The 24352-nt window shown below is 39.6% G+C and overlaps 1 protein-coding gene across 1 annotated transcript; it reads left to right on the top strand.

Moving 5' to 3' along the window:
* The first annotated feature begins 498 nt into the window (after positions 1-498).
* LOC124114064 (splicing factor ESS-2 homolog) lies at positions 499-21677 on the top strand. Its single transcript, XM_046474604.2, has 8 exons — positions 499-678; positions 1986-2148; positions 4118-4246; positions 7026-7174; positions 7941-8061; positions 11272-11630; positions 12707-12822; positions 20251-21677. Exons 1-8 carry the CDS (start codon positions 565-567, stop codon positions 20588-20590), a joined length of 1491 nt encoding a protein of 496 aa, XP_046330560.2. The 5' UTR covers positions 499-564; the 3' UTR covers positions 20591-21677.
* Positions 21678-24352: the final 2675 nt, after the last annotated feature.

Below are 24352 nucleotides of genomic sequence, written 5' to 3'. Positions count from 1 at the left end.
ACGGATAACGCTTCTCCCCATACCCGCCTATCTCAAAATACTGCTTCAAAACAATATCGTTCATGTACGTGAATAATGTTCATACGGGGTTACACCCAACTCACTCACACCTTTAAAAACACCGGTTACGCTTGTATTACATAATTTAATTTCTACTTCATGTCAACGGATGTGCTGTGTGTGCAGGTCTTTTAATAATATGAGATAAAATTATAAAAATCAGTCGCTGGTTAATTGACAGCAAGAACACGGGGTATGACGAGGAGAGAGGTGGAAGCCAACGACTCAACAAAGGGAGACAACTCGTGTTGAAACAGTATGTCGCAACGTGCCAGTCACCACTGCATGCGCTTTGATTGGCAGAAATTATTACAATCTTATTATGTATAATCAATCATTAAATCTTCATAAATGTTCGTTGTATTTTATACTCAATAAAAGCGCAGGTAAAGAGTTGTCGTAACAAACGTGGTTCACTTTCAGTTACAACTTCCGGTATAGTTTCGTCGAAAAGACGAAGTTGACAACAGACAACAGGTCGTAAGTAAGGTCTGAGTAAGGACCATGGCGTTACAGACGCTTGCCTCTCGGGCTTTGGTCACGGTAGACAAGGACAAGAAAAATGATACCCTCAACGAAAAGAAGAAAACAGTGTTAGACGAAGACTCATACACGCAGGTAAACTGTGCCTCGAATTTCGCTCACAGGCAAAAATATACAGAATTCAGCAAGCAGCGGTAGAAATTGGCACTAGTCCTATATAGACCTTGCCGAACTGCCCAATAGTTAAGGTATCAAAAGGACGAGTAGAAATTTGCCACTTTTAAGGGTTTAGTAATATGTTATCATTATAAGGACTAGTGGACGAAAACTGTTTCTAATACTGGCAAGAGTGAATGTATCGGTCGCTGCCATATAGCGATAATTGGCTCCGATTGTGCCTCACTATACACTGGTATCGCATGCCTTTTCAGTCCTCAGGGGTAGGTTAAGTTATTCCAACAAACTGCCCTTGGCCTTAGCCTCCAAGATCTTCAGTGGTTTTAAAATCTTAAAAACAAACAAACATGTATCAAAATTCAATCGAGGTCACTAACATCCTTTATCATACATTTGGATATGAGTACATGCAAAATCAACTTCAACAAAAAATATCGACCATGGTCTAGAGGTAGAGCGTCCGCCCGGAGAGGAGCGGAAGACCCGGGGTTCGATCCATGGCCTCGTCATACCAAAAGACGTTAAAATATGGTAATTGTTGTTACCCTGTCTGGCGCTCGGCATTAAGGGGCTAAGTTTTAACAAGGACTGGTTGGCTCGGAGTTAGTATACTGTGTCTGAGTGGAGTATTCATGTTAAACTGCGGCATGGTATCTCAGTGGGCTTGCACTATAAATCGGCATCAGTCCGGACTAGTACAAGCAGACACACACACGTGCATGCACATCGCTATATAAGTGCAATAATCTTGGACGCGACGTAAAACCCAATTTCACCTCACCTCACAAAAACAAAAAATATTCTTGAAAGCTACGAGACTGCTGCTGGAAGCAAAGGAGTGCACGAATGTCTAACTTCCATTGATTGGAAATGATCCCAAAGAGGATGCCAAACCACCATTAACACCAAGGATGACTATATCACAAAGCACAATAATATGTCACTGAGCCGTGGGTCGATGCCACAGATCATCTTAATGGGTGGCATCCAAATCTGTACAAATTCATTGAGATACTGCAGATTAAGCATGTGTTGTTCATGTGTTACAAGATCTGCCAGTCCCATACAGTGTTTGATATGAGACCCACTACCACCCCACCATCCCCCAGCTTCAACAAATACAAGGGGGATTATCCCAATAGGATAACTTTTTACACTATACTTGCCCATTAAACATGTTAAACCTAGTGCAATAAATCAGCCTGTAAGAGAAGGCAATACTTGAGTCAGTGAGCATCAAATGTATGTTCCTCTGTATTTTATAGGGTATCGAGGAGATAATCACCAGAGACTTTTACCCAGATCTGCCAAATCTAAACTCGCAAGCCGAATACTATGATGCTCTTGAGAGGAACGACTTGGTGAAACTGAGAGAAATACAGATGAGGTGTAAAGATCTCCGGCCTTCCACAGGAGTGTCAAGTATTTGTAAGTTGTTTGAAAATGGTTGACATGAAGTGTTGGCTTTTTACCTGCAGTATGCATCATACATTTTGTATGTGAGTGAAGTTATCAATAAACTATCTAGACCTGCTTGAAGGCCGATATTTGCAGGGATATACCAAGAATTCCTAGCTAACTGCCCTTGCAGGCAAATTTGAAAAATATCATGACATTTTTCAAAATTGTTTTTTTTTGTTTTCTCATTTTCATAAAATCTGAGGAATTGGGAAATTGTAATTCAATTAGGGAATATTGACTGTTGTTTGCTGCAGATTTAGGGCCGGATATTGGCCTCTGAGCAGGTCTAGATAAATCCCTGAATCAGCACACAGTCTGCAGCAATATCAATACAAATTCCCAGTTTGACATGACAGATTAACTATAATCATATCTTTGAGTGGTCAACTGGTGGTTAACTTCTTTTGAGTGGTATCCTTTGAACTGTCAGTTTCTTTTATACAAATATGTGAAATATCCCCCAAATGAGCTATTTAGGGCTACAATTTGTCACCAATGTACATATTATTTGTGTTCAAGAAGTTGAATTTATTTTTGGTGATAATGCATTTGATATGTTTGACAAGCTTTGATCATGTTGATGCAGTCTCTGACTTTTGCCACTTGTCTGAAGCCGTGGTCAACATGGTCAAGTAAAATCGCTTTTTATCTCCAAGCTTTGTTCATAAATACCCATATTTCATCATTAAAAGATTTTAACCTGATTAGACATGTTAGAAACAGCATTAGAAATTGGCACTATAGTCCTTTGCAAACTGCCCAATATTTAAGGTATCATAAGGACAAGTAGAAATTTGTGTTTTTAAGGGTTTTGCTATAAGTCATCATTACAAGGACTAGTGGACTAAAACTGTTAGTTTCTAATGCTGGGAAATGTTACCAACAGTCTAGTTCAAGCCGATCAGTGCCAGTAGACGAGTTTAGAGTTGTGCATATTTTTGTTTTAGTTCTATCATAGGTTGTCATGCTTGTCATAAAAACTGAGTAAAAGCATGAAAATGTGATTGAATGGTCAATATGATCATGGTTTGTGCCTTAATATTATAGTATTTCTCATTCTCAGTTGTTGAAAGTCATATGGTGTCTTGTCACCAGTCTCCATGCTTGTCATTATATCTGACTAAGATCTTGAAAATGAGACGTTAAAAAAAAGGGAGAGAAAATTGTGACTGAAGTTTGTGTGAATGACATATAGATCTAACTAAGTTACATCAGAGATGACACCTTTGCACTGAACATGATGTTGACAGAATTAAAACCAAATAATTTTCATACATTTTTATATTTGTTGAAAGTTGGGACTGGCAAAAATTAGGGGGGACAAGGACTGGCAGTTTCAAAAGCCAGCGGGAACTCTGTGTAATGAAACCCATTACGTTGCAATCACTAAGGCAACTTGTTTACAATGACTTGTTATGCATGTTGTTGAGGCTTCCGAATCCTGATTTGTTTATTGACCGAATAAACATGCACTGGCATGCAGTGTTTGAAATGAAATAAATATCATTGCCATGCTGTCATCAGGACCCACAGACTTTATAAGTGCAGGCCCTGACTAAACTTTCCAGGCCCTCAATAATTGAGTCCAAGTTGAATGAAACCGAAATGCTTTAAATTTAAATAAGAATAGATATGAGTCCTGAACAAAACCTCCTTTGATCGTCAAAAAGAGCCAGGAAAATGGGATCGGATGGTCTGTGATTTATTGTCATAGGATTTCTCATATTCTCAGTTGTTGAAAGTCAGATGGTGTCTGAACACAGGTCTGTATGCTTGTCATTAAATCTAACAACAATAATGAAAATGGGATCGGATGTCAATATGGTCTTGGTCTGTGATGTGTTGGGATAGGAATTCTCATGTTTTCAGTACATGAAATTTATGCGTTGTCAATTGCCTTGATCATTGCTTCAGCTGATGTAGTTTCTGTCGACAGATAACTCCCCAGATACGTTTGAGACACCTGATGCATCAGCCAGGGCCCCGTCCCCCTCACAGAAGCAGCCCACAGCCGGTGACCCGAGGACAGATGAGCAGCCAGAGTTGCCGAATAATGTTGATGATGGTGGGTGTTGTTATCAGGTGATGGTGGGCGGTCGGGTAGCCTAGTGGTTAAAGCGTTCAATCGTCATGCCAAAGACCTGTGTTTGATTCCCGACATGGGTACGGTGTGTGAAGCCCATTTCTGGTGTCCCCTGCCGTGATATTGCTGGAATATTGCTAAAAGCAGCGTAAAACCATACTCACTCACTCACTATCAGGTGATGGTGGGGTTGCACATGTGTGTGGTAACACTTGCTTGTAACAGTCCAAACATACTGGTGTTTTAGTGCCAGCCCACTGAGATACCATGCTGCAGTTTAATATGAATCCCTCACTCATTCACATTATGTTGACTGTGGCAACAAGTCTTTTATTTATCCCTTGATGCCAATGACCATTCTCATTCAAATCAGATTTTAGTACTCGCTTCTGCTTAAGACCTGTGAAGATACGGGTTAGAATTGGTCTTCAGCAACCCATGCTTGTTGTAAGAGGTGACTAACAGGACCGGCTGGTCAGCCTCGGTGACTTGGTTGATGCATGTCATTGTATCCCAATTGCACAGATTGATTCTCATGTGTCAATCGCTGGATATTCTGGTCCAGACATGATAATTTACAGACTGTCGTCATATGGCGTCATTTTGCTGAGTACGATGTTAAACAACAAACAAATTCCTGAGATGGCCTAACACCGGGCAGAGTAGCCAAGCAATACAAATACATCATGTATATTACTGATACAGTGCAAAATTAACATGTATAATTGTGTTGAATGTATCGTCATGTACATGGTATGTACTATTTACTGTTGGTATGTACAAGAAGTCGCAGGCCACTTTGTCATGAATTACTACATATAGTTTTATTAGGGGACAAGTAAGAACTAAACAGGCTAGATAGTATTGTCTAGTAAAATGCTGATCATGCAATCAGCGAACAAAGTCAGCTTGTCTGTTACCATCAGGGTTTCCCCTTGTCTATTTCAAGGTTAAATATCCATTTGTTGCGACTTTGTCTAGAAATATTAAAATAAGAGAGAAGATTGTGACTGAAGTTAGTGTGAATGACATATAGATCTAACTAAGTTACATCAGAGATGACACCTTTGCACTGAACATGATGTTGAAAGAATTAAAACCAAATAATTTTCACACATTTTTTTTATTTGTTGAAAGTTGGGACTGGCAAAAATTAGGGGGGACAAGGACTGGCAGTTTCAAAAGCCAGCGGGAACTCTGTGCAATGAAACCCATTACGTTGCAATCACTAAGGCAACTTGTTTACAATGACTTGTTATGCATGTTGTTGATGCCTCCGAATCCTGATTTGTTTATTGACCGAATAAACATGCACTGGCATGGAGTGTTTGAAATAAAATATATATCATTGCCAGGCTGCCATCAGGACCCACAGACTTTATAAGTGACTAAACTTTCCAGGCCCTCAATATTTGAGTCCCAAGTTGAATGAAACTGAAATGCTTTAAATTTAAAATAAGAATAGATATGAGTCCTGAACAAAACATCCTTTACCCGTCAAACAACAGCCACGAAGAATGATTTCTTGACGATACAAAAACAGAAATCTTAGCAATTCTATAAATCCTGATAGGTTTACCGGTATGTACCCTACTCAGACACATGAGTCTTAAAGTTGGGCGCGAAAGACAAAATTGCTAAGGCAGAAGGCGATCTCTTAAAGTTCTCAATGCTATTGTTGAACCCATTCGATAGAGTGTGTCGCTGGCGGTGCCACTACCGTCAAATCCATTATACATTGTTATACAGGCAAATAGCATAACACACCATTTTATTTGAAGCAAATGCAAATGATATGAGCGGTGGAATCTGATTGGTTGATAGGAGGGACATAGAAGGGACATAAATTGTAATAGCCACTGGTGGCGCTACGAGCTGGACTTTTTAAGTCAGTTAAATCCCTTGCCTAGGGAAGATGGCAAAGCATTTGGATTAGCGTTTCAGATGTTTTGGTCATGGGCAGTCCTGAATGGAACATAATAAGATAAAAAAGACATCTTGTCATTGTTCAGGGCATCTTGACTGTGCATTTATGCGGGAACATTTGTTTTTGTGTGAATTTTCTGGTGTTCAGGCTGAATTTCCTAATTGGGGACAGAAACTGACTGACAATGGTTCATGAAGACAAGATTGGGAATGTACATGTATTATAAATTATAAAGCTGACATCTGGCCATAAAACATATCCTTCTTTTCGTTTGTGAGGTTTACGTTTGCTCAGGGTTCATTCGCATCACAAGGCTGTCTGCTTTTGAGAGTTTTTGCATCTGGAATGATAAGTATTGAAACAAATTAAAAAACTGAATATTTATGAGATTGCCATGTTCATAACAGCCACTGATTGCTATCCGGAGTAGAATAGATCTTTAGCAACCCATACTTGCCGTAAAAGGCAACTATGCTTGTCGTAAAAGGCGACTAACGGTATCGGGTGGTCAGACTTTCTGACTTGGTTGATGCATGTCATCGATCCCAATTGCGCGGATTGATGCTCATGATGTCAGCATGGTCAGTCACTGGATTGTCTGGTCCAAACTCGATTGTTTAACAGACCGTGTCATATAGCTGGAATATTGCTGAGTGCGGCGTTAAACAACAAACAAACAAAGAAAACTTGTGTTTACCTACTTGCCTACAGCATAACCATAGTTACACAGTCAAATATTGCTACTATTTGGCTGGGACACAGAGACGGGTCTCCTTTGTGCAATGTTTATCATAATTATCCCGTTTTTTCAAGTTTACCTTTTTCTCCTTCCAGATAAAAAGAAAGAATTAAGCCTGGATCGGTATCTGGCTAGGAACACCAGTGAAGACAATGCATCATTTATGGAAATTCTTAAGGAAGGCGAGCGTAAACATAGAGAAAAACATGCCTGGATGTATGACAAGGAAGAGAAACAAGAAATGGTAAATGGTTTCTTAGTGTTGGGATTGTAGGTAGCCTAGTGGTTAAACCGTTGGCTTTGCATGCCAACGGCATGGTTCCATTTCCCCACTTGGGTACAATGTGTGAAGCATTTACTTTTTTATTCAAATGGATCCAAAATAGCCCTCACTTGAAAGTTTTGTTTGTTTGTTGTTGAACGCCGTACTCAGCAATATTCCAGCTACATGATGGCAGTTGGTAAATAATTGAGTCTGCACCAGACAATCCAGTGATTAATATCACAAGCATTGATCCACGCAATTGGGATACGATGACATGCATCAACCAAGTCTGCGAACCTGACCACCTGATCCCGTTAGTTGCCTCGGACGACAAGGATAATCCCCACTTGCGTCAAGCATGGGTTGCTGAAGACCTATTCTAACACGGGTCTTGACGTGTCTCACTTGAAAGAGGATGTGGGTATCCATCCAAAAAATGGTTTTATTTCAACTCATGTTCAAGGGTGAGTGAGTGAATATGGTTTGACGCCGCTTTTAGCAATATTCCAGCAATATCACGACGGGGAAACCAGAAATGGGCTTCACACATAGTACCCATGTCAGGAATCAAACCCGGATCTTCGGCGTCATGAGCGATAGCTTTAACCACTAGGCTACCCGACCACCCCCTCAAGGATAAGCAGTAGTTTTGTACTAGTGTTCACACAAGTGTTCACTGATATGGCAGTACTGTACATGTCGACTTCTGACATCAGTGTGTATGGTGTAATGGTTCTTGTTTCAGGAACATGAGCAGAAGCTGGCCCTGCCCAGTATCGAGGAGCAGGCTATGATAGAACCTGGGAGTGGGAGAGTGGACACCTGGAAGTATAAACCCCAGAATGCCCTCATGTATGTCCCTGATGGTGAGTATGTGTTCAAAATTCCCGCTAGTCCACTGACCAGTGAAGATCTGGGGTAGAATAGGTGTTCAGCAACCCATGCTTGCCTTTTAAGGCGACTATGCTAGTCGTAAGAGGCGAATAACGGCATCGGGTGGTCAGGCTCGCTGACTTGGTTGATGTATGTCATCGATCCCAATTGCGTGGATCGATGCTCATGATATCATTCACTGGATTGTCTGGTCCAGACTCGATTATTTACAGACTGCCGTCATATAGCTGGAATATTGCTGATTGCCGCGTTAAACAACAAACCAACCAACTGCTAGTCCACTAGCCCAAGACTACTAACTCTGGTGATAGTTGTCATTGACAGGTAGCATTTGAGGACTTTTATTCTGAAAGAGTTCTTAGTGCTCCAATTTTGCTACAAATAAACTGCATAAAACTGACAGAAAATGTATACATAGCAAGAAGTTTTGTCTTGTTCAACCAGGACTAGCCACAAACTTGGAGAACTAGCAAAATCAGTATACAAATACCGAATTTCTAGGGCTGTATGTAAGTCAAGTCTCATACAATATTTGTTAAAAACTACCAGGGATGCAATATCATTACACGATCATTTACTTCAAGTTTGTTCCAATGATGTCAGGCATTCAGATTTTGTTTAGTGATCCTCTGAAGGCCTCTTAAGTCTAGATCAATTAGATATGAGGCAGTATTATCGCCCAACTTTATAAACGTTACTTTTTGAAAATTGTTACAAAATTAAAACATATATGGACACGTAAATAAGTGTATCGTGTATCATCAGGCATAACCTCAGGATGTATCTATACATCGATATAGCTTTTCTCACTCTTTCCAAAAGACACCTTGCTTGAACATGTTGAAGATTCAAGTGGAGATGCATTCTTACATTGAGAGCAGGCAATCAGAGATACCTCCCTTAGGCTTAAAAAATAAAAGAATTGGTTCTCAGGCAAAGGCTTTTGAAAATATAGTGCCGGCAGGGAAAGGGGACTCCCTTCATAAATGTATTCTTTAATGAGTAAAATACAGTATTTGACTACCAGTGGGTGCATAATACATGCATACAATGCACATAGTACATGGACATTTCCGTACAGAATGACCAGTGGGAAAAAGCGACGATATCCTCGCATGGAATATCTCTTTTTAGAATGTTTTTTTTCTCAGAAACATGGCGGAAATGATCAGTTTTCTATTTATGTATAACATGAAAGGGTTCGTTACAGTTGTGGGGGCATTGTCATTGGTGAAAGTTCAGCTTTTTCCATGTTGATTACGAACATATTAAAAATAATAACACATATTATGATTTTAATAATGGTTTTTATTCAGTAAAAGTACACAATATCGTAAAAAAACATGTTGCATCACAAAGTACTTGCATATATGCTAAATAAATCAAAATCCCGATTTTGACATATTGAAGCAATTATTTCAATTTAAGGGTTTAAGACATTATATCGAGTATTCTCTACCGGAAGCAGCGTGTCAACAAATCCGTTCTGAAGAACACTAGTTAGTCCTGTTATTACACTATCAGGCTATGGACCATCCAACCCATGGACTAGCATAGGTTGCAGGGGACCTCTTCTAACACCCTAACTGTGTTATAGTAAAGAATAATCCAAAAACAAATGTTCCTATACTGTGACCATTGTGATGAATTAGTTGTTGAGGACGAGTACCATTTTGTACTAGTCTGTTCTTATTATAGGGAAAGTAGAAATACATTCATTCCACAATATTAAAATAAATATCCTTCTCATCAATAATTAATTGAACTAATGTCCTCTACAACACATTCAACAATCAAAGGTCTTGCTTTGTATCTGAAGCGAAATTTGAAAAACACACCAAAAAAACCAAAAATAATTATGTATTAAATATTACATCACATATCATGGAATAACTGTATATCAATTGTCTAAGATCCACAAATAAATTAGATATAAATGTATTGTACTCTGGGCCACGAGGCCTCCAATACTAAAGTAAAGAATCTTGAATCTTGAATCTTGAATCTCCATGGGTTAGGTACCATGGCTCTACCTACCAATATACTACAATAGTAAATAGTATTGTGATTGGGGCGGTCAGGTAGCCCATGGTTAAAGCGTTTACTCGTCACGCTGAAGACCCGGGTTCGATTCCTGACATGGGTACAATGTGTGAAGCCCATTTCTGTAGTCCCCCGCCGTGATATTGCTGAAATATGGCTAAAAGAGGCGTAAAACCATACTCACTCAATAGTATTGTGATCATGACATTAGTTTTCTTAGCTATTGTGTTACAACATAGATAGTATACCCTCGACAGTCACCTTCATTGCTGATATGTAATGTTGATGTTTGCTCATGCTATCAACCTCTAGCATATCAAGCTTCAATTATTGAAATCATGTTCATGCTACTATGTTAGGCTTAAAAAAATAAGAGAATTGGTTCTCAAGCAATGACATTTGAAAATATAGTGAGGGTGGGCAGGCTGTGTTTTGTTTTTGCTTGTTCAAACAAATATGTAATCAAATGAACAGTTGTGTACCATCAACCTGGGATAGGACCTCCCTACATAAACAGGCATACTAACTCCTATTGCTGCCATTATCATGACACAAGATGTGCTTGGTTGGTTTTGGTTTGTTGTTTAACGCCGCACTCAGCCATATTCCAGACATATGACGGCGGTCTTTAAATAATCGTGTCTGGACCAGTCCAGTGATTAATATCATGAGCATCGATCCACGCAATTGGGATCGATGACATGCATCACCCAAGTCAGCGAGCCTGACCACCCGATCCCGTTAGTCGCCTTTTACGACAAGCATACTCACCTTTTACAGCAAGCATGGGTTGCTGAAGACCTATCCCAGAATCTTCACGGGTAAAGCAGTGCACATGTAAACATGGTAAAGGGAGGTATCTGTGTGCTATATTAGATCACATTGATTTTAAGTATTTAGGATTTGTATATTTTTTGGGGGGGAATGGAAATAATGGAAACGTGCGGCAGAGTTTATGATCATGTGGGCAGTGCCTGAGAACCAAGGCTGTCATTTTTTTAGCCTAAGATCATGAGATTTCTCCATGATGCAAAAGTTATATGTTATCAAACACCAAATCGTTTTTTGATAATGAATTCCGAAACAAAAGATTTTAAGTTTTCTATAATTACTATCATCAAAATTTGTTTTTTTATCAGGGGAATCTTTGAGTGCCAAGGAACTAATCGAGCTGCAAAAACATAAACCAAGGGAGATAATCCACGAAAACACCCGCTTCCAGTTCAACCCACACAACATTGTGAAGAGCAAACAACAGATGCAAGAGGCTGCTTCCTACAAGGCACTGGCCAATCTGGGGAAAATCGGACATGATGGAAAGGAAATTTTACCTTCCATGTCGCCAAATGTGAATGGTTATGGGTTTGTGGCGACCCCGTCTCCAGCGCCAGGGGTGGATGACTCGCCTATGATGACGTGGGGAGAGATTGAGAGTACTCCCTACAGACTTGACGGGGGAGGGACCCCACTCCCTTCTACCCCGGGGCCAGTGTTTAAGGTAAGACATAGGAGGTAGGACATGAAACTTTGCCCCTGTGCCCCAGTTGTCAATCGCATTGATATCAGGTCTTTACTTCAATACAAAACTGAATGAAGATCTGATATCACCTCTATAAGAAGTACCCTCATGTGAACCCTGATCGATTTTGACCTTTCCATTTAAAGGATGTAGTCAAACTTTATGACACATTTTGCTTAATTTCTTATCCACCCAAATTTTGATTTCAATGAAAGAAAACCACACAGATCAGAAATATTTTGGATGCCATGGTGATCAGAAACGACAGGGTGTATAACCATGATAAAATATTCAAAACAATATAATCATGATAATGGGGCTGCCTTAATTATTGACATTCAGAACTGATCATTAAGGTCTTTTTTTAAATGCAGAAATCAGATATCTTTGTCTGAATGCTTCACCCACTTGTATCGAGAATTAAAGCCTTGATGGTGACACAACCTTCTATGGAGGTGTCATCAGGTCATCACAATAGGTATCATATCGCAGTAATACATCTGGTTCTAATGGAATTCCGCTGTTGTCCATTAGCCATGCCAAGTTCACAGATTTGCCCTGATTTGTTTGTCAGTTGTTTGTGGAGAAAGATGGTGAATCAAGTCATTTACTTGAAAGGATAGTTTTGAAAACTCATGTCATTTGACTTTCTGTGTGGGGCCATAGTTACTTATGTATTTTGTTGTTCAGGCCAAACTTTTCATGTGACTTTAGAGCTTTTAGTGCTGAAAAATATGGCTGAAGTAAGAAAGTAAAATATATGCTGGTCAGTATGAATGTCTTGAAGGCATTTAAGTGTGAATAGGATCGGTCAGTGGAAATAAGAAAATAGTATGGTCTCAGAGATTCTTGTTTCAGTCAGAGCTTACTATTTTGTTGATTAATTTATTATCAATTTTTTTTTACTCTCAGCATGCTCAGCAGCATAAAGAAAGCACCTTACTGGTATTACTCCCCCCGCCAATTTTTTTGTTTGTTTCTATGGTAGGTTGATCCACAAACAAAGTAAATAACACATAATAATTTGTTGTATATTTCATGATGTCTTTCACCAGATTCCAGCAATACCAAAAAGGGATCAACTGGCACTGGAACTGGCAGAAAAAGCAAGCAAGGCTCACCGCGACAAGAAACAGAATGCAATCAAACAAGTTACCAGAAATCTTTCAAGGTACAATTTTTGTTTTGTATGTTTAGTATCCGGGTCAGAACATCTCTGCTTGGTGCAGGAAACCACTAATGATGATCGGATGATCACAATGGGTAAAGACGTGTTGTGTAGCATTGCTTATACTATTGATCACTGGTACGCCTGGTCCAGACTTGACTATTTATAGGTGAAATAGCAGAAATATATCTGACTTGGGAGGAAAACATCTATCCACAGCAACATCGTTACCATCGGCATCAAGGGGAGATAATTTGTCAGAGTTATTTCCCTTTGATTGTCACTCTAGTGAAAGCAGATGTATTTTAAATGGTCTTTGAAGAAATTTTTGTCAAAACATATCTTACAAATGTAGTTGTTATTTTCATCAATATGATCAAGGATTGCAACTTTTCAGGTGCCAAAATAGACAGATTAAAATCATGTGAACAATATCAAATCTTATGCATGTTCAGTTCAGTGGACATCATGGTCATCTATTCATTGGACTGCATGGCACAGCCTCATCAGACAGATGCAAAGGAAGTATATGTATTGTGTATCTTCAGCATGTACAGATTAGTCAACACAAACCTTCCAAGACTGAGTCCTACCTTGTATATACTCCACTGATGAAAAAACACATTAGACCGGTAAACCAAAAGAATATGACAACAATGTGCCTTATGGCTTGCTCAGAAAGCTTGCTCAATAAATAAGCCACAGTTTTAATGTCTGCACTTGTGCAATTGTGATGAAATCTGTTTTTCCCATTAAGAACCATACTATTGCTAATTTTTGATATGACAATGCTTGACTGCATACAGAACATGTAACTGCAGAATTCCTGAGGAAACCACAATGTATAGGTCCTCCAATGCCGCTCTAAATATTCAGATTTGAACCTTAACTAACACCTAGTATGGGACACCAAAGACACTGTAACAGCGTGCGCATTCCTCATTGTGTGATCTGTACTTACACATGTCTAAGGTTGTCCTGTTTGCACCGCTCATGAAGGGTCCCCCACTCAAGAAATCTGGTTACTGTATTCGACGTAATAAGTGCCCAGGGCGCTCTCAAAATTAGAAATAGGGGGCTCTTATTAGAATATTATTTTGGTGAAAAAAAACAGAGTTGAAAGATGAATTTTCGTGGTTTATGCTGGCAGCCTGAAATGTTTATGTACTACAGATATATTTTTCTAGAATATAATTGCCCATAATTAAGGGTGCATATAACACATGAGTGCGTATTGTACGCGAATAAATAAGTCTTGTGAACTCTGATCAATCGGAAGGGGTGCTTATTGGGATTGTTCACTAGCAAATATCGCAGTGGGCGCTTATTAGAGCGGGGCGCTTATTACGTCGAATACGGTATGCTTTTTTGGAGTTGCATTCTCCCTGGGGACATGATCTGCAGAGCTACAGATAAGCAGTGTATTTACGTAAAATACCCCCCCCCCCAAAATATTCAAAACCCAATTACTTTTAATTAACTTGCGTACAGAAACGCATGCATTAAAAACTAGCTAATTTAGGAAAAACAATTACTTTCTGAGTCAAGCCTATATACTTAGAACAGTTATATACATCTCAAACATTATTTCATTATTTTTTAAATTTTAAAATGTTCACTAGTTTTGGGAAAAAAACAATAGAGTGATGATAAGATGAGTGAAAAAATATTGGTTACCCAATGAAAAATGTAATAACCCAATTTAAATTGAAACCCTAGAGTAAAAACTCAATTGCTCAAAAAGTTATCTGGAGCTTTGATCTGGTTTATATGCTGGATAGCCCTAGGAAGTGTTCTTGAAATATTAGCAAATTGGTCAAGTTTACTATTAAAATGTATTATGTACACAATAACTCAACAATGTTTACTGTAGGAGGATGAAATTTGGTTTATCGTATCCTTACGTAATGCTAGAGGAGGACATTGAGAGATCCACGTTGTCACATGATGGTCAAGTTCACTGAATGGTCATTCCTAAGTTAGTTTTCATATTTTAAACAACATGCTGTGTTGAAATGTAATATTTGTAAGAGAAGCACCATTTTTAAACTAGCAGTAATCATTCATGTTATTTAGGTCAAAGTCATAGGTAGACACAGACACTAGTCCAAGACTAGTAGCTAATTGCTTTCTGCCCAAATGAAGTATATTACATAATTATATTACTATTCCGAAATGGCTTATGGACTAGTCAGATTTGTTTGTTGTCTAATGCCGAACTCAGCAAATGAATGCAGTATGTAAATAATCAAGTCTGGACCAGTCAATCCAGTGATTTATATCATGAGCATCTATCCAAGCAATTAGGATACGATAATAAACATCAACCAAGTCAGCGAGCCTGACTACCCGAACCTGTTAGTCGCCTCTTATGACGAGCATGACTTGCTGAATACAGATCTGCACGGGTTGACTAGTTAGATATGACCAGTGGTGTTTACCCCTCATTGGATAATAAAATTGGAAGTGCATAAGTTTTCTTATTAATGCAGTAAGAGCCATATGACTTTATGTTTTTAAACAATTCTGTATTTGCCCAGCAGTGCATGTTACTTATTTTTGAGATCACTATAGGACTAGGATTTTCTTGTTTAAAACAGTACTGCAATAAGCATATATTTCCCAAATCAGGAGTGATATCATTTGACTGGAAATACCTTTAGGTTCCTCATTATGTTAGCCTGGGGCAAGCGGCGGTCGGGTAGCCTAGTGGTTAAAGCGATCGCTCGTCACGCCGAAGACCCGGGTTCGATTCCTGACATGGGTACAATGTGTGAAGCCCATTTCTGGTGTCCCCCGTCGTAATATTGCTGGAATATTGCTAAAAGCGGCGTAAAACCATACTCACTCACTCACTAGCCTGGGGCAAGGGTTTAGTGGACATGCATTTCACCAAAAGGAAGGTGGTGTTATCAAACTGGATATGTATGATAGTTATGATGTTATGTTATACTGTAAATCGTGAAATTAATGCGTCTCCAAAAGAATGCAAACGCTGGCCCCAGCCAAAAATGGGACTCATTATGAATGCGACAACCCACTCCTCTCAAGCATCAGTGGATTTATATCTAAAGACAATGTCCTCTGTCAGGTTTATAGGAGAATCCTGACCTCAACCCAACCTTACATTAATCCAATCACACACCAAATAGCACCGCTTATTAGCGCTGAGGCCTCCATGGTCTAATGGTAGAGCGTCCGTCCGGAGAACGGAAGGTCTGGGGTTCGATCCCCGGCCGCGCCATACCAAAAGACGTTTTAAGATGGTACTTGTTGTTACCTGTCTGGCACTCAGCATTAAGGGGCTAAAACAAGGACTGGTCGGCTTGGAGTCAGTATACTGTGTCTGAGTGGGGTATTCATGTTAAACTGCGGCATGGTATCTCAGTGAGCTAGCACTATTAATCGGCATCAGTCCGGACTAGTACAAGCAGCCACACAAACACACACATGTACATGCACGTCGCTATATAAGTGCAATAATCTTGGATGCAATGTTAAACCCCATTTCATCTCACCTATTAGCGCTGAGTAGGTACTTCTGCTAAAAAATACATGAGCGCCCGTGTCTGCCTTTGACGCAGTTGCAAAGAACAAAGACACAGAGTTGTTTGTTTTCAGCGTATGTCTAAGTTGGTATTTCTGCTATCCAAAATGTCTTATTGTTGATATAAATGCGATGTTTAATAATGCGAGCAAAGACCACTCGCATTTTTCGCATTTAATTCATGCTCGCGTTAATTTCAAGATTTACAGTACTGACTAACCTACAGGAAAAAGATTTGTTTCAATTTAGATCTGGTTTGTTTCATGGTTAAACTGTGATACATACCTTACCGTTTTACTGCCCTTTGTTGACAGGTATTTAATGATAATTAACTTGTTCTCATCGTGATGTAGCTGCAATATTGCCAATAATATTTTCGCTCTCTCACTTATGTTGTCTGTATCCATATATTGTTGTGTACAACAAAAATCTGTCTAAAAATACACCTTTCATCGCAACACATTCAAAACAAAGCATCATGCCAACAAAAATTTCACCTTAGTATTTATGTGCTTTTCTCCATCTGAGCCTGTTACCATGGTTACAAACACAAGGAGAATCCCCATATGTGCATGCTCAGATCTATTTGAAAGCTAGGAATATTTTTGTTATTAGACATGTTAGATATGCCATTAATTTATAATTGAAAATGGCATCTACATTTCACATTAAAAGTTACTATCAACCTTGAACATCTTGAAGTCCCATTCCCCTGCTGAATTATTTTCAGTGTATGTAATTGAAAATAACATTAAAAATCGTGATTATGTAAGTTTATCTTGGTTTGTATTATCTCTATTTCAAGCATGGCTTCAGGTTAATGCTGTTATGCAAGTTTTATTTTTTCTTCTTGTAATTGCTTTGGTAAAGCCACAGTCACGCCGGATCATACGATTTCTGGATCATACGATTTCTGGATCATACGATTGCTGGCAAATTGGTCACCATAATTTCAGACATTGTGATGAAGTAGAGAAAAAGTTGTTTAATAAATGATCCTGTAATTGTTGGTGTTTTAATGCCTGTAACAATGGGGTCTGGACTATCAACAGAACAGCTGAAGGGCATCGCGGAATACAGGGATAGTCTCAAAACTTCTGTTCTGAAATATTGTCACTGTCAACATGGTCAACTGAAATAACAATTTGACTGACGGTTGTATGATCAAAACCATCTTTTTCCCAATATGAAGCTTTGATTCCGGTCTCAACTTTGTCAATGCACTTGGCCCAAGTTTCCTTACAAATACTGTCTAAACTATTTCTGATCAGTTTCTCCACATCGGATAGCTTGAATGTTGTGTTGCTTCTACCAACAACGCCCTTCACAATGCCCCAGACAAGTTCTATAGAGTTTAGGTCACAATGATAGGGTGGTGGTCTTGGGACCTCATGTCTGTATAGGCCCGTGAAGATCCGGGGTAGAATAGGTCTTCAGCTACCCATGCTTGCCGTAAAAGGCGACTATGCTTGTTGTAAAAGGCGACTAACGGGATCGGGTGGTCAGGCTCGGTGACTTGGTTGATGCATGTCATCGGTCCCAATTGCTTGGATTGATACTCATGTTGTCAATCACTGGATTGTCTGGTCCAGACTCGATTATTTACAGACCGCCGCCATATAGCTGCAATATTGCTGAGTGCGGCGTTAAACAAGAAACCAAACCAAACCAAATCATGTCCGTATGATTGTAGGGCAATGTCCACCATGTGCTCAGGCTTTGTTTTGTTGGCCTTCACAATGTCATACAACACAGGTTTGGTACTCATAGTGGGAAACAGAATAACATGTGACTCCCTTTCTGGAATTTGATGTTGGTGCCCTACTGTTTGGGTCTTGTGCGCTGTGATAGGGTGCATTGTCCATAACGATCAGCGACTTCGGAGGTAGATCCAGAACTAGTTGTTTCTCCACCCATTCCAGAAAGACTTGACTGTTTGTTTCGGGTGTGATAATTTCGGTTGTCTTTAGATTTTGCACAAAATACCAAAGCACATCCTGGAAGAAATCCGATGCGTTTACATCCTGCCTGCAGAATGATCAGTCTCTCACCTTTACTTAAAGGTAGTTTACGAGAGGTTTTCACATCTGAAGAAACCAACTGATGTTGCACGGTATGACATGCATTGACCTACGTTTGATTTAGGTAAATCACCTCATATCCCTGTTCGCAGGTAATTGTTTCTCAGAGACACTACATCCTTCCATTCACATAACACATGCCCGCTGTCGCCTGCAATTTTGTTATATCGGTACACAAAATGGTGCAAAAGTTTACACAGGCAATGCTTGGACCCAATTAAAGAAATGCTCAGTTACCATGCATTTCTTCAATAGCCGCAAAGACATAAACATGTTTTCTGAGAATAAATTCCGAATTGCATTTCTTACAAGTTCTCGTTGAAAACTATCCATCTTTTCGACTCAAGTAGGTTTTGAGATGGTCCCTTGCAGATTGCCTTCGTTGAAATGCTGGACTCTTTCCTGTAATAATTACTTCATTTTCCATTCAGAAAGGCCCAGAAGTGCTGCTGCTCGTTTTCGGTATTTTGGTTGTGCAAAAAAGAATCTTCCCCTTTCCCCTTCTGACTTGCAATAAACATAAACGTGAAATATGTAGGTTCTCAAATCATCTGTGAATTTCATCAATTTCCATATTGTAGTGATATATTGAGCTCGTTCTGTTTCTTTTATTATCTGAATTTGAAATTATTTGAATATGCAATACCAAGAACATCACTAACAAGTAACGTTGCTTTGAGAATATTTTACAGATTCTCTTTGTATATTCCGTTTAATAACTACTTAAGTAAGATACGCTTCTGATTTAGACTTTTCATTTGAAAGGCTTTCATTACAGAAGAGACATCAGTGGGTTGGCACAACACGTGCGAATGGTGGGGAGTTCTATTTACACTGCATACCTCCTTGCTGCAACAGTCATTAAAACACCAACAATTACATGATAGTTTGTCTAAACAACTTCTTCTCTACTTCATGACAATGTCTGAAATTGTGGTGACGAGTTGGTATTGGCAAGGAAACAACTTTCATGACACTTCGACGAACTGTTGTTTTCGGATTTATATTTATTTGGCATTTCATCGATATGATTTTGCAGCAAACAGACAATAGGTTTCACCAGAGATGTATATCTCTGTCAAATGTCATTGTTAAACCCCTGACCTTTCAGGTCAGGGGTATATAGTTATACCAAGGGTCCGTCCATCCGAAAACTTTGTCCTCGCGATTTCTCTTAAACCATTCAGTGGATTCATCTCAAACTTAGTACATATAATCTGTGTCATATGGAGGGAGCCAGTCAAAAGAAAAATCTTGTTTTTATTAATTTTCCATTTTTTTATGAATTTTTCAAACCCTAACCCTATCCATTATTTAATTTGAAACTACTGACACACTAGGCGGGTCGCTGGTATTAGTGAGCCATGCTCACTTTTGCCCTTGTTTGTTTAGTCTCAGGTTGTAAACATGGTCAAAATGGGGTCTCCACAGGGACATGACGTTTTTTCAAAATGTACCAGAGTTCTCCCAGCAATGCTTTGTTACCAGTGGAATGAGATGGTAGTAGGAACACCTTCAAGCACATAACATGCAACTTGGCTTGAAAACTCCCGAGGTGTGGAAAATGCAATACAAATTCATGATGTGTCATGCATGTTTACCATATTTCTCTATTCTCTATGATATAGTGCTATGTATGTGGACAGTTATAATGATTTAGTTTTCCAGGAGTGTAAAATAATATTTATAATAATACATATGTCAAGTGCATCTGATGTCTTATTTGTGGAAATTGCTTTTATTTTGCCTCCATAAAAACACATCTCTCAGTTACAAGTTAATATTTTTCATTTGTATTTTCAGCCCCTCTCCAAAGTTTGCGATGAGCACAACAGATCGTGTGAATTCTATGTCTCCAGCAGCTCAACGCTTAGTCAGCAAAAAACTGGGGATCAAAACCCACGCTGACAAAGCTTTACGGGCCAGTTACAGCCCCTCCCCCACAAGACACTCAGGGGACAGGACACCTATAAGTTTGACCCCTAGTGGAACACCGAAGTCAAGGTCAAGTACACCAAGTACAGGGTCAAGGACCCCTGGTAGTGACCCAAGGACACCTAAACGTGATGGAAGTGATATTTCATCTCTTACGGACAATCTTTTGCAATTGCCCAAGAGGCCAAAGGCTCAGGATTTCTTTTGAAGCTATGAAGGAGTTGATAAAGGCTTAACTGTGATATTTGACTTTAAATGAGTGTGTGAGTTTTCAGCAATGTCGCGGCAAGGGACTCCAAGAGGGGCTTGACACATTGTGCCCATGTAGAGACTGAAGCTTATGTCTCTGTGTGATTGGGGAATGCTTTAACCATAAGACTGTCCCACCGTCCATTTGATGTTGACCTAAGGCAGTGTATCAAATTCCCCCAAATTTCAGTCAGACAAATGGACTGGCGACATTGCAAAGTTACCAGATAAAATGTTGCCAGTCCAGTAGTTTCTAGACTAATGAACAATTATAACATAAGAATAATACTGTTTAATTTAATGTTACAGGGGTAGAAATTAACATTTTTAGCCCACGAGTCCTTATAATGATAACATATAGCAAAACCCTTTAAAATGGCAAATTTCTACTAGTCCTTATGATACCTTAACTATTGGGCAGTTTGGCAAGGACTACAGGACTAGTGCCAATTTCTAAGGCCGTGTTAGTTCTCAGAAAATAACAACCGACCATTAGGCATGCAACTTTTCAAATCTGACCATTCATTAGCAAAATAGACTGTCTCGGAATGTCGTTCAGGCAGGTATATTGAACACTGCCTGAGGTGATGATATTGTTGACATTGTTGCAGTATAATGAGACGTGAAGGGCATTTGATTGAGAGTTTGGTACAGTTTGTGAGGAACAATGATCTTCTGTTTATGTATCGTTTTAGAGTGCATGTTGATTTGTGCAAATTGTTGGTTTCTTTGTTAAAACAGGGCCTCCTTATTTCAACATGTGAGTGGGACTGGCACAGTTGTCTAAGGCAAGACATACAACATACCCATGCTCATGGGTTTTACCAAAGTGATATACATGAAAAACCTTCCCCACTTCGGCTTTCCTTTTTCGTCAAGTGTAAATGAAGTAGTTTGCAAAGTGACATAAGACTCGTGGCATAATGTGGTGTGAGTGAGTGAGTGAGTTGGGTTTAACGCCGCTTTTAACAGTATTCCAGTTATATCACGGCATGTCAGCTTAATATGGGAGGAAATCCCAAAGTGATGCAGGTCTCCGACATTAACCACTTCAGTGAAACCCACGAGCACGGGTATGGTGCTGACAAACCTAGAAACATAATCGGTGCGAACCGGGATTCAAACCCACAATCATAGGTTTCTGGCGTGCCCAACGGATGCAACTCTGCACAGCAAATCGCGGCGCCTCAGACGACTGGGCCACCCGTGCCCCCTAATGTGGTGTGATGTGGTGCAGTGGGGCGGATGTCCAAGACCTGCATCACATTGGCATTTCCTCCCACATCAAGCTGCAATGCCATGACATGACTGAAATACAGTTCAAAGCAGCATTAACCACAGTTTACTCACTCCACCTGAAGGGACTGAACTGTAACCGTGGTAACCGTGGTAACATAAAATGCTGTGAAGTTGGGAGTTCCAGGACAGATCAGTCCTGGAGAACCTGGGATGAAATCAGGTCCAGCCATGTTAACTTGGGTGTGGTAACAATCAAGACACTGTATGTATATATATATACACACACCCATCTACACAGTTCTAGAAAGGAGTGTGTATTATGTCCCTGAAAAAAAGGTATCAACAAGACAGTACTGTAATAAGATGGCAATAGAATAAATGTCCAATATAGAATGGAACAGCTCTTGAACTTGATCTATGTTATTGTGTATGTAACCGGTTTGCTGGTTCTGTGAAAAATGATTTGTGAATGAAAGTAAAGATTAACCAATGGGTGACAATAGGCAACAACAGGGACATTCTTGTGATGCTTGGGTGGGGCAGCCTTGAGGAGGGTAATCAGATTGATTTGAAATGTGAGTAACAGTGAAGATATGTGAAAAATTGAATTAAATGTGATAATTGTTGTTTGCAGTTGTTACTGTTTTGTCTCGCATGATCACTTGAGATGCTCACCAGTCTTGCTGCCCCAGGGGATTGCAATCTTTGGGTTTTGTGTACATTTGACAGAATCTATTTGGGGTCACTGGTTCATGAGCCAAAATGTTTTTCTTTCAGGGCATCCTTTGAACATGTTTAACGTCTTTGTTAATTAATTCGCTTTTTTCAAGTATTTTCAAAATCATACAGATCTAAATTATAAACATGATAAAAATAATCTTCAATTTTCCTGGTCAAGAAAATACTGGGGAAATATTATGATGCCATGTTTATCATAAACATTGTTCACTGGATATGCTGGTTATCCTGTGCAATTAGCCTCTTGTTGATAATATCACTTGAAGCTGACTGCAGCATTAATAGTGAGTGAGTGAGTTTAACGCCGCTTTTAACAGTATTCCAGTTATATCGCGGCGTGTCAGCTTAATGTGAGAGGAAAGCCCGAAGTGATGCAGGTCTCAGACGTTTACCACTTTTGGTGAAACCCACGAGCACGGGTATGTTGCTTACAAACCTAAAAACATAAGCAGCATTAATAAGAGAACAAGCAAAAATATGAAACTAGTAATAAACACAACCAAATATATCATGGTTGTGCTCTTTCGTGTTTTTAAGTGTGTTTAGCATTGTTAAGATATTATCCCTCAACTAAAGTGATGGGAAATGTATAGTGTTAAATAAGTAATGATATATCCAATTTATGGAAGAATCTACAAGCTACGAGGGATTAGGGGTTATCTGTCCCAACTGAATGGCTGGAATATGTTCCTGATGCATCTTAAACGACAAGCAGTATATTGTGTGTATGCTTCATGCTGATAGGCTAGTTCATTTCAGTGAGATTTGCTGTGCAGAGTCGCGTCCCTTGGGCACGCCAGAAACCTATGATTGTGGGTTTGAATCCCGGTTCGCCAAGATTATGTTTCTAGGTTTGTCAGCACCATACCCGTGCTCGTGGGTTTCACCGAAGTGGTAATTGTCAGATACCAGCATCGCTTCGGGCTTTCCTCCCACATTAAGCTGACATGCCGTGATATAACTGTAATACTGTTCAAAGCGGTGTTAAACACCACTCACTCACTCACTCACTCACTCACTCACTCACTCACTCACTCACTCACTCACTCACTCACTCACTCACTCACTCACTCACTCACTCACTCACTCACTCACTCACTCACTCACTCACTCACTCACTCACTCACTCACTCACTCACTCACTCACTCACTCACTCACTCACTCACTCACTCACTCACTCACTCACTCACTCACTCACTCACTCACTCACTCACTCACTCACTCACTCACTCACTCACTCACTCACTCACTCACTCACTCACTCACTCACTCACTCACTCACTCACTCACTCACTCACTCACTCACTCACTCACTCACTCACTCACTCACTCACTCACTCACTCACTCACTCACTCACTCACTCACTTACTTACTTACTTACTTACTTCAGAGAGACCCATGAGGAAGGACAAGCCTGCATATGGTCTCTGGTTGTAGCTTATCCTTGTTGAATGGCTGGAATATGTTCCTCATGCATCTTAAACGACAAGCAGTATTATGTGTGTACAATCAACATTAGAGGGACAATCAACATTATTTTGTGAGTGACAGATAATCTTTAATTCCCACTTGCAAGGACAGTGCTCAACCAGAGAACATTGCATTGTTCAACTTGATCCAACTCTTGAAAGTAAATGTTAAATGTGACAGAGATGAACAAGCCTGAATATGGTCTCAGGTATCAACTTGTCCCAGTTGAATGGCAGATTTTAATGGGACCAAGCTGAACCAAGCCTGCATGT

Source organism: Haliotis rufescens, unplaced genomic scaffold (genome assembly GCF_023055435.1).
Source record: "Haliotis rufescens isolate VD_foot unplaced genomic scaffold, xgHalRufe1.0.p SCAF_15, whole genome shotgun sequence".
Classification (NCBI taxonomy): Eukaryota; Metazoa; Mollusca; class Gastropoda; order Lepetellida; family Haliotidae; genus Haliotis; species Haliotis rufescens.
Note: the sequence above shows the minus strand (reverse complement) of the source record. Positions and strands in the feature narration are given on the sequence as shown.

Coding starts and splice junctions, on each gene's coding strand:
- LOC124114064 (XM_046474604.2), top strand. CDS start 565: ATGGCGTTACAGACGCTTGCCTCTCGGGCTTTGGTCACGGTAGACAAG. Junction 679..1,985: donor ACGAAGACTCATACACGCAG/GTAAACTGTGCC, acceptor TGTATTTTATAG/GGTATCGAGGAGATAATCAC. Junction 4,247..7,025: donor GCCGAATAATGTTGATGATG/GTGGGTGTTGTT, acceptor TTCTCCTTCCAG/ATAAAAAGAAAGAATTAAGC.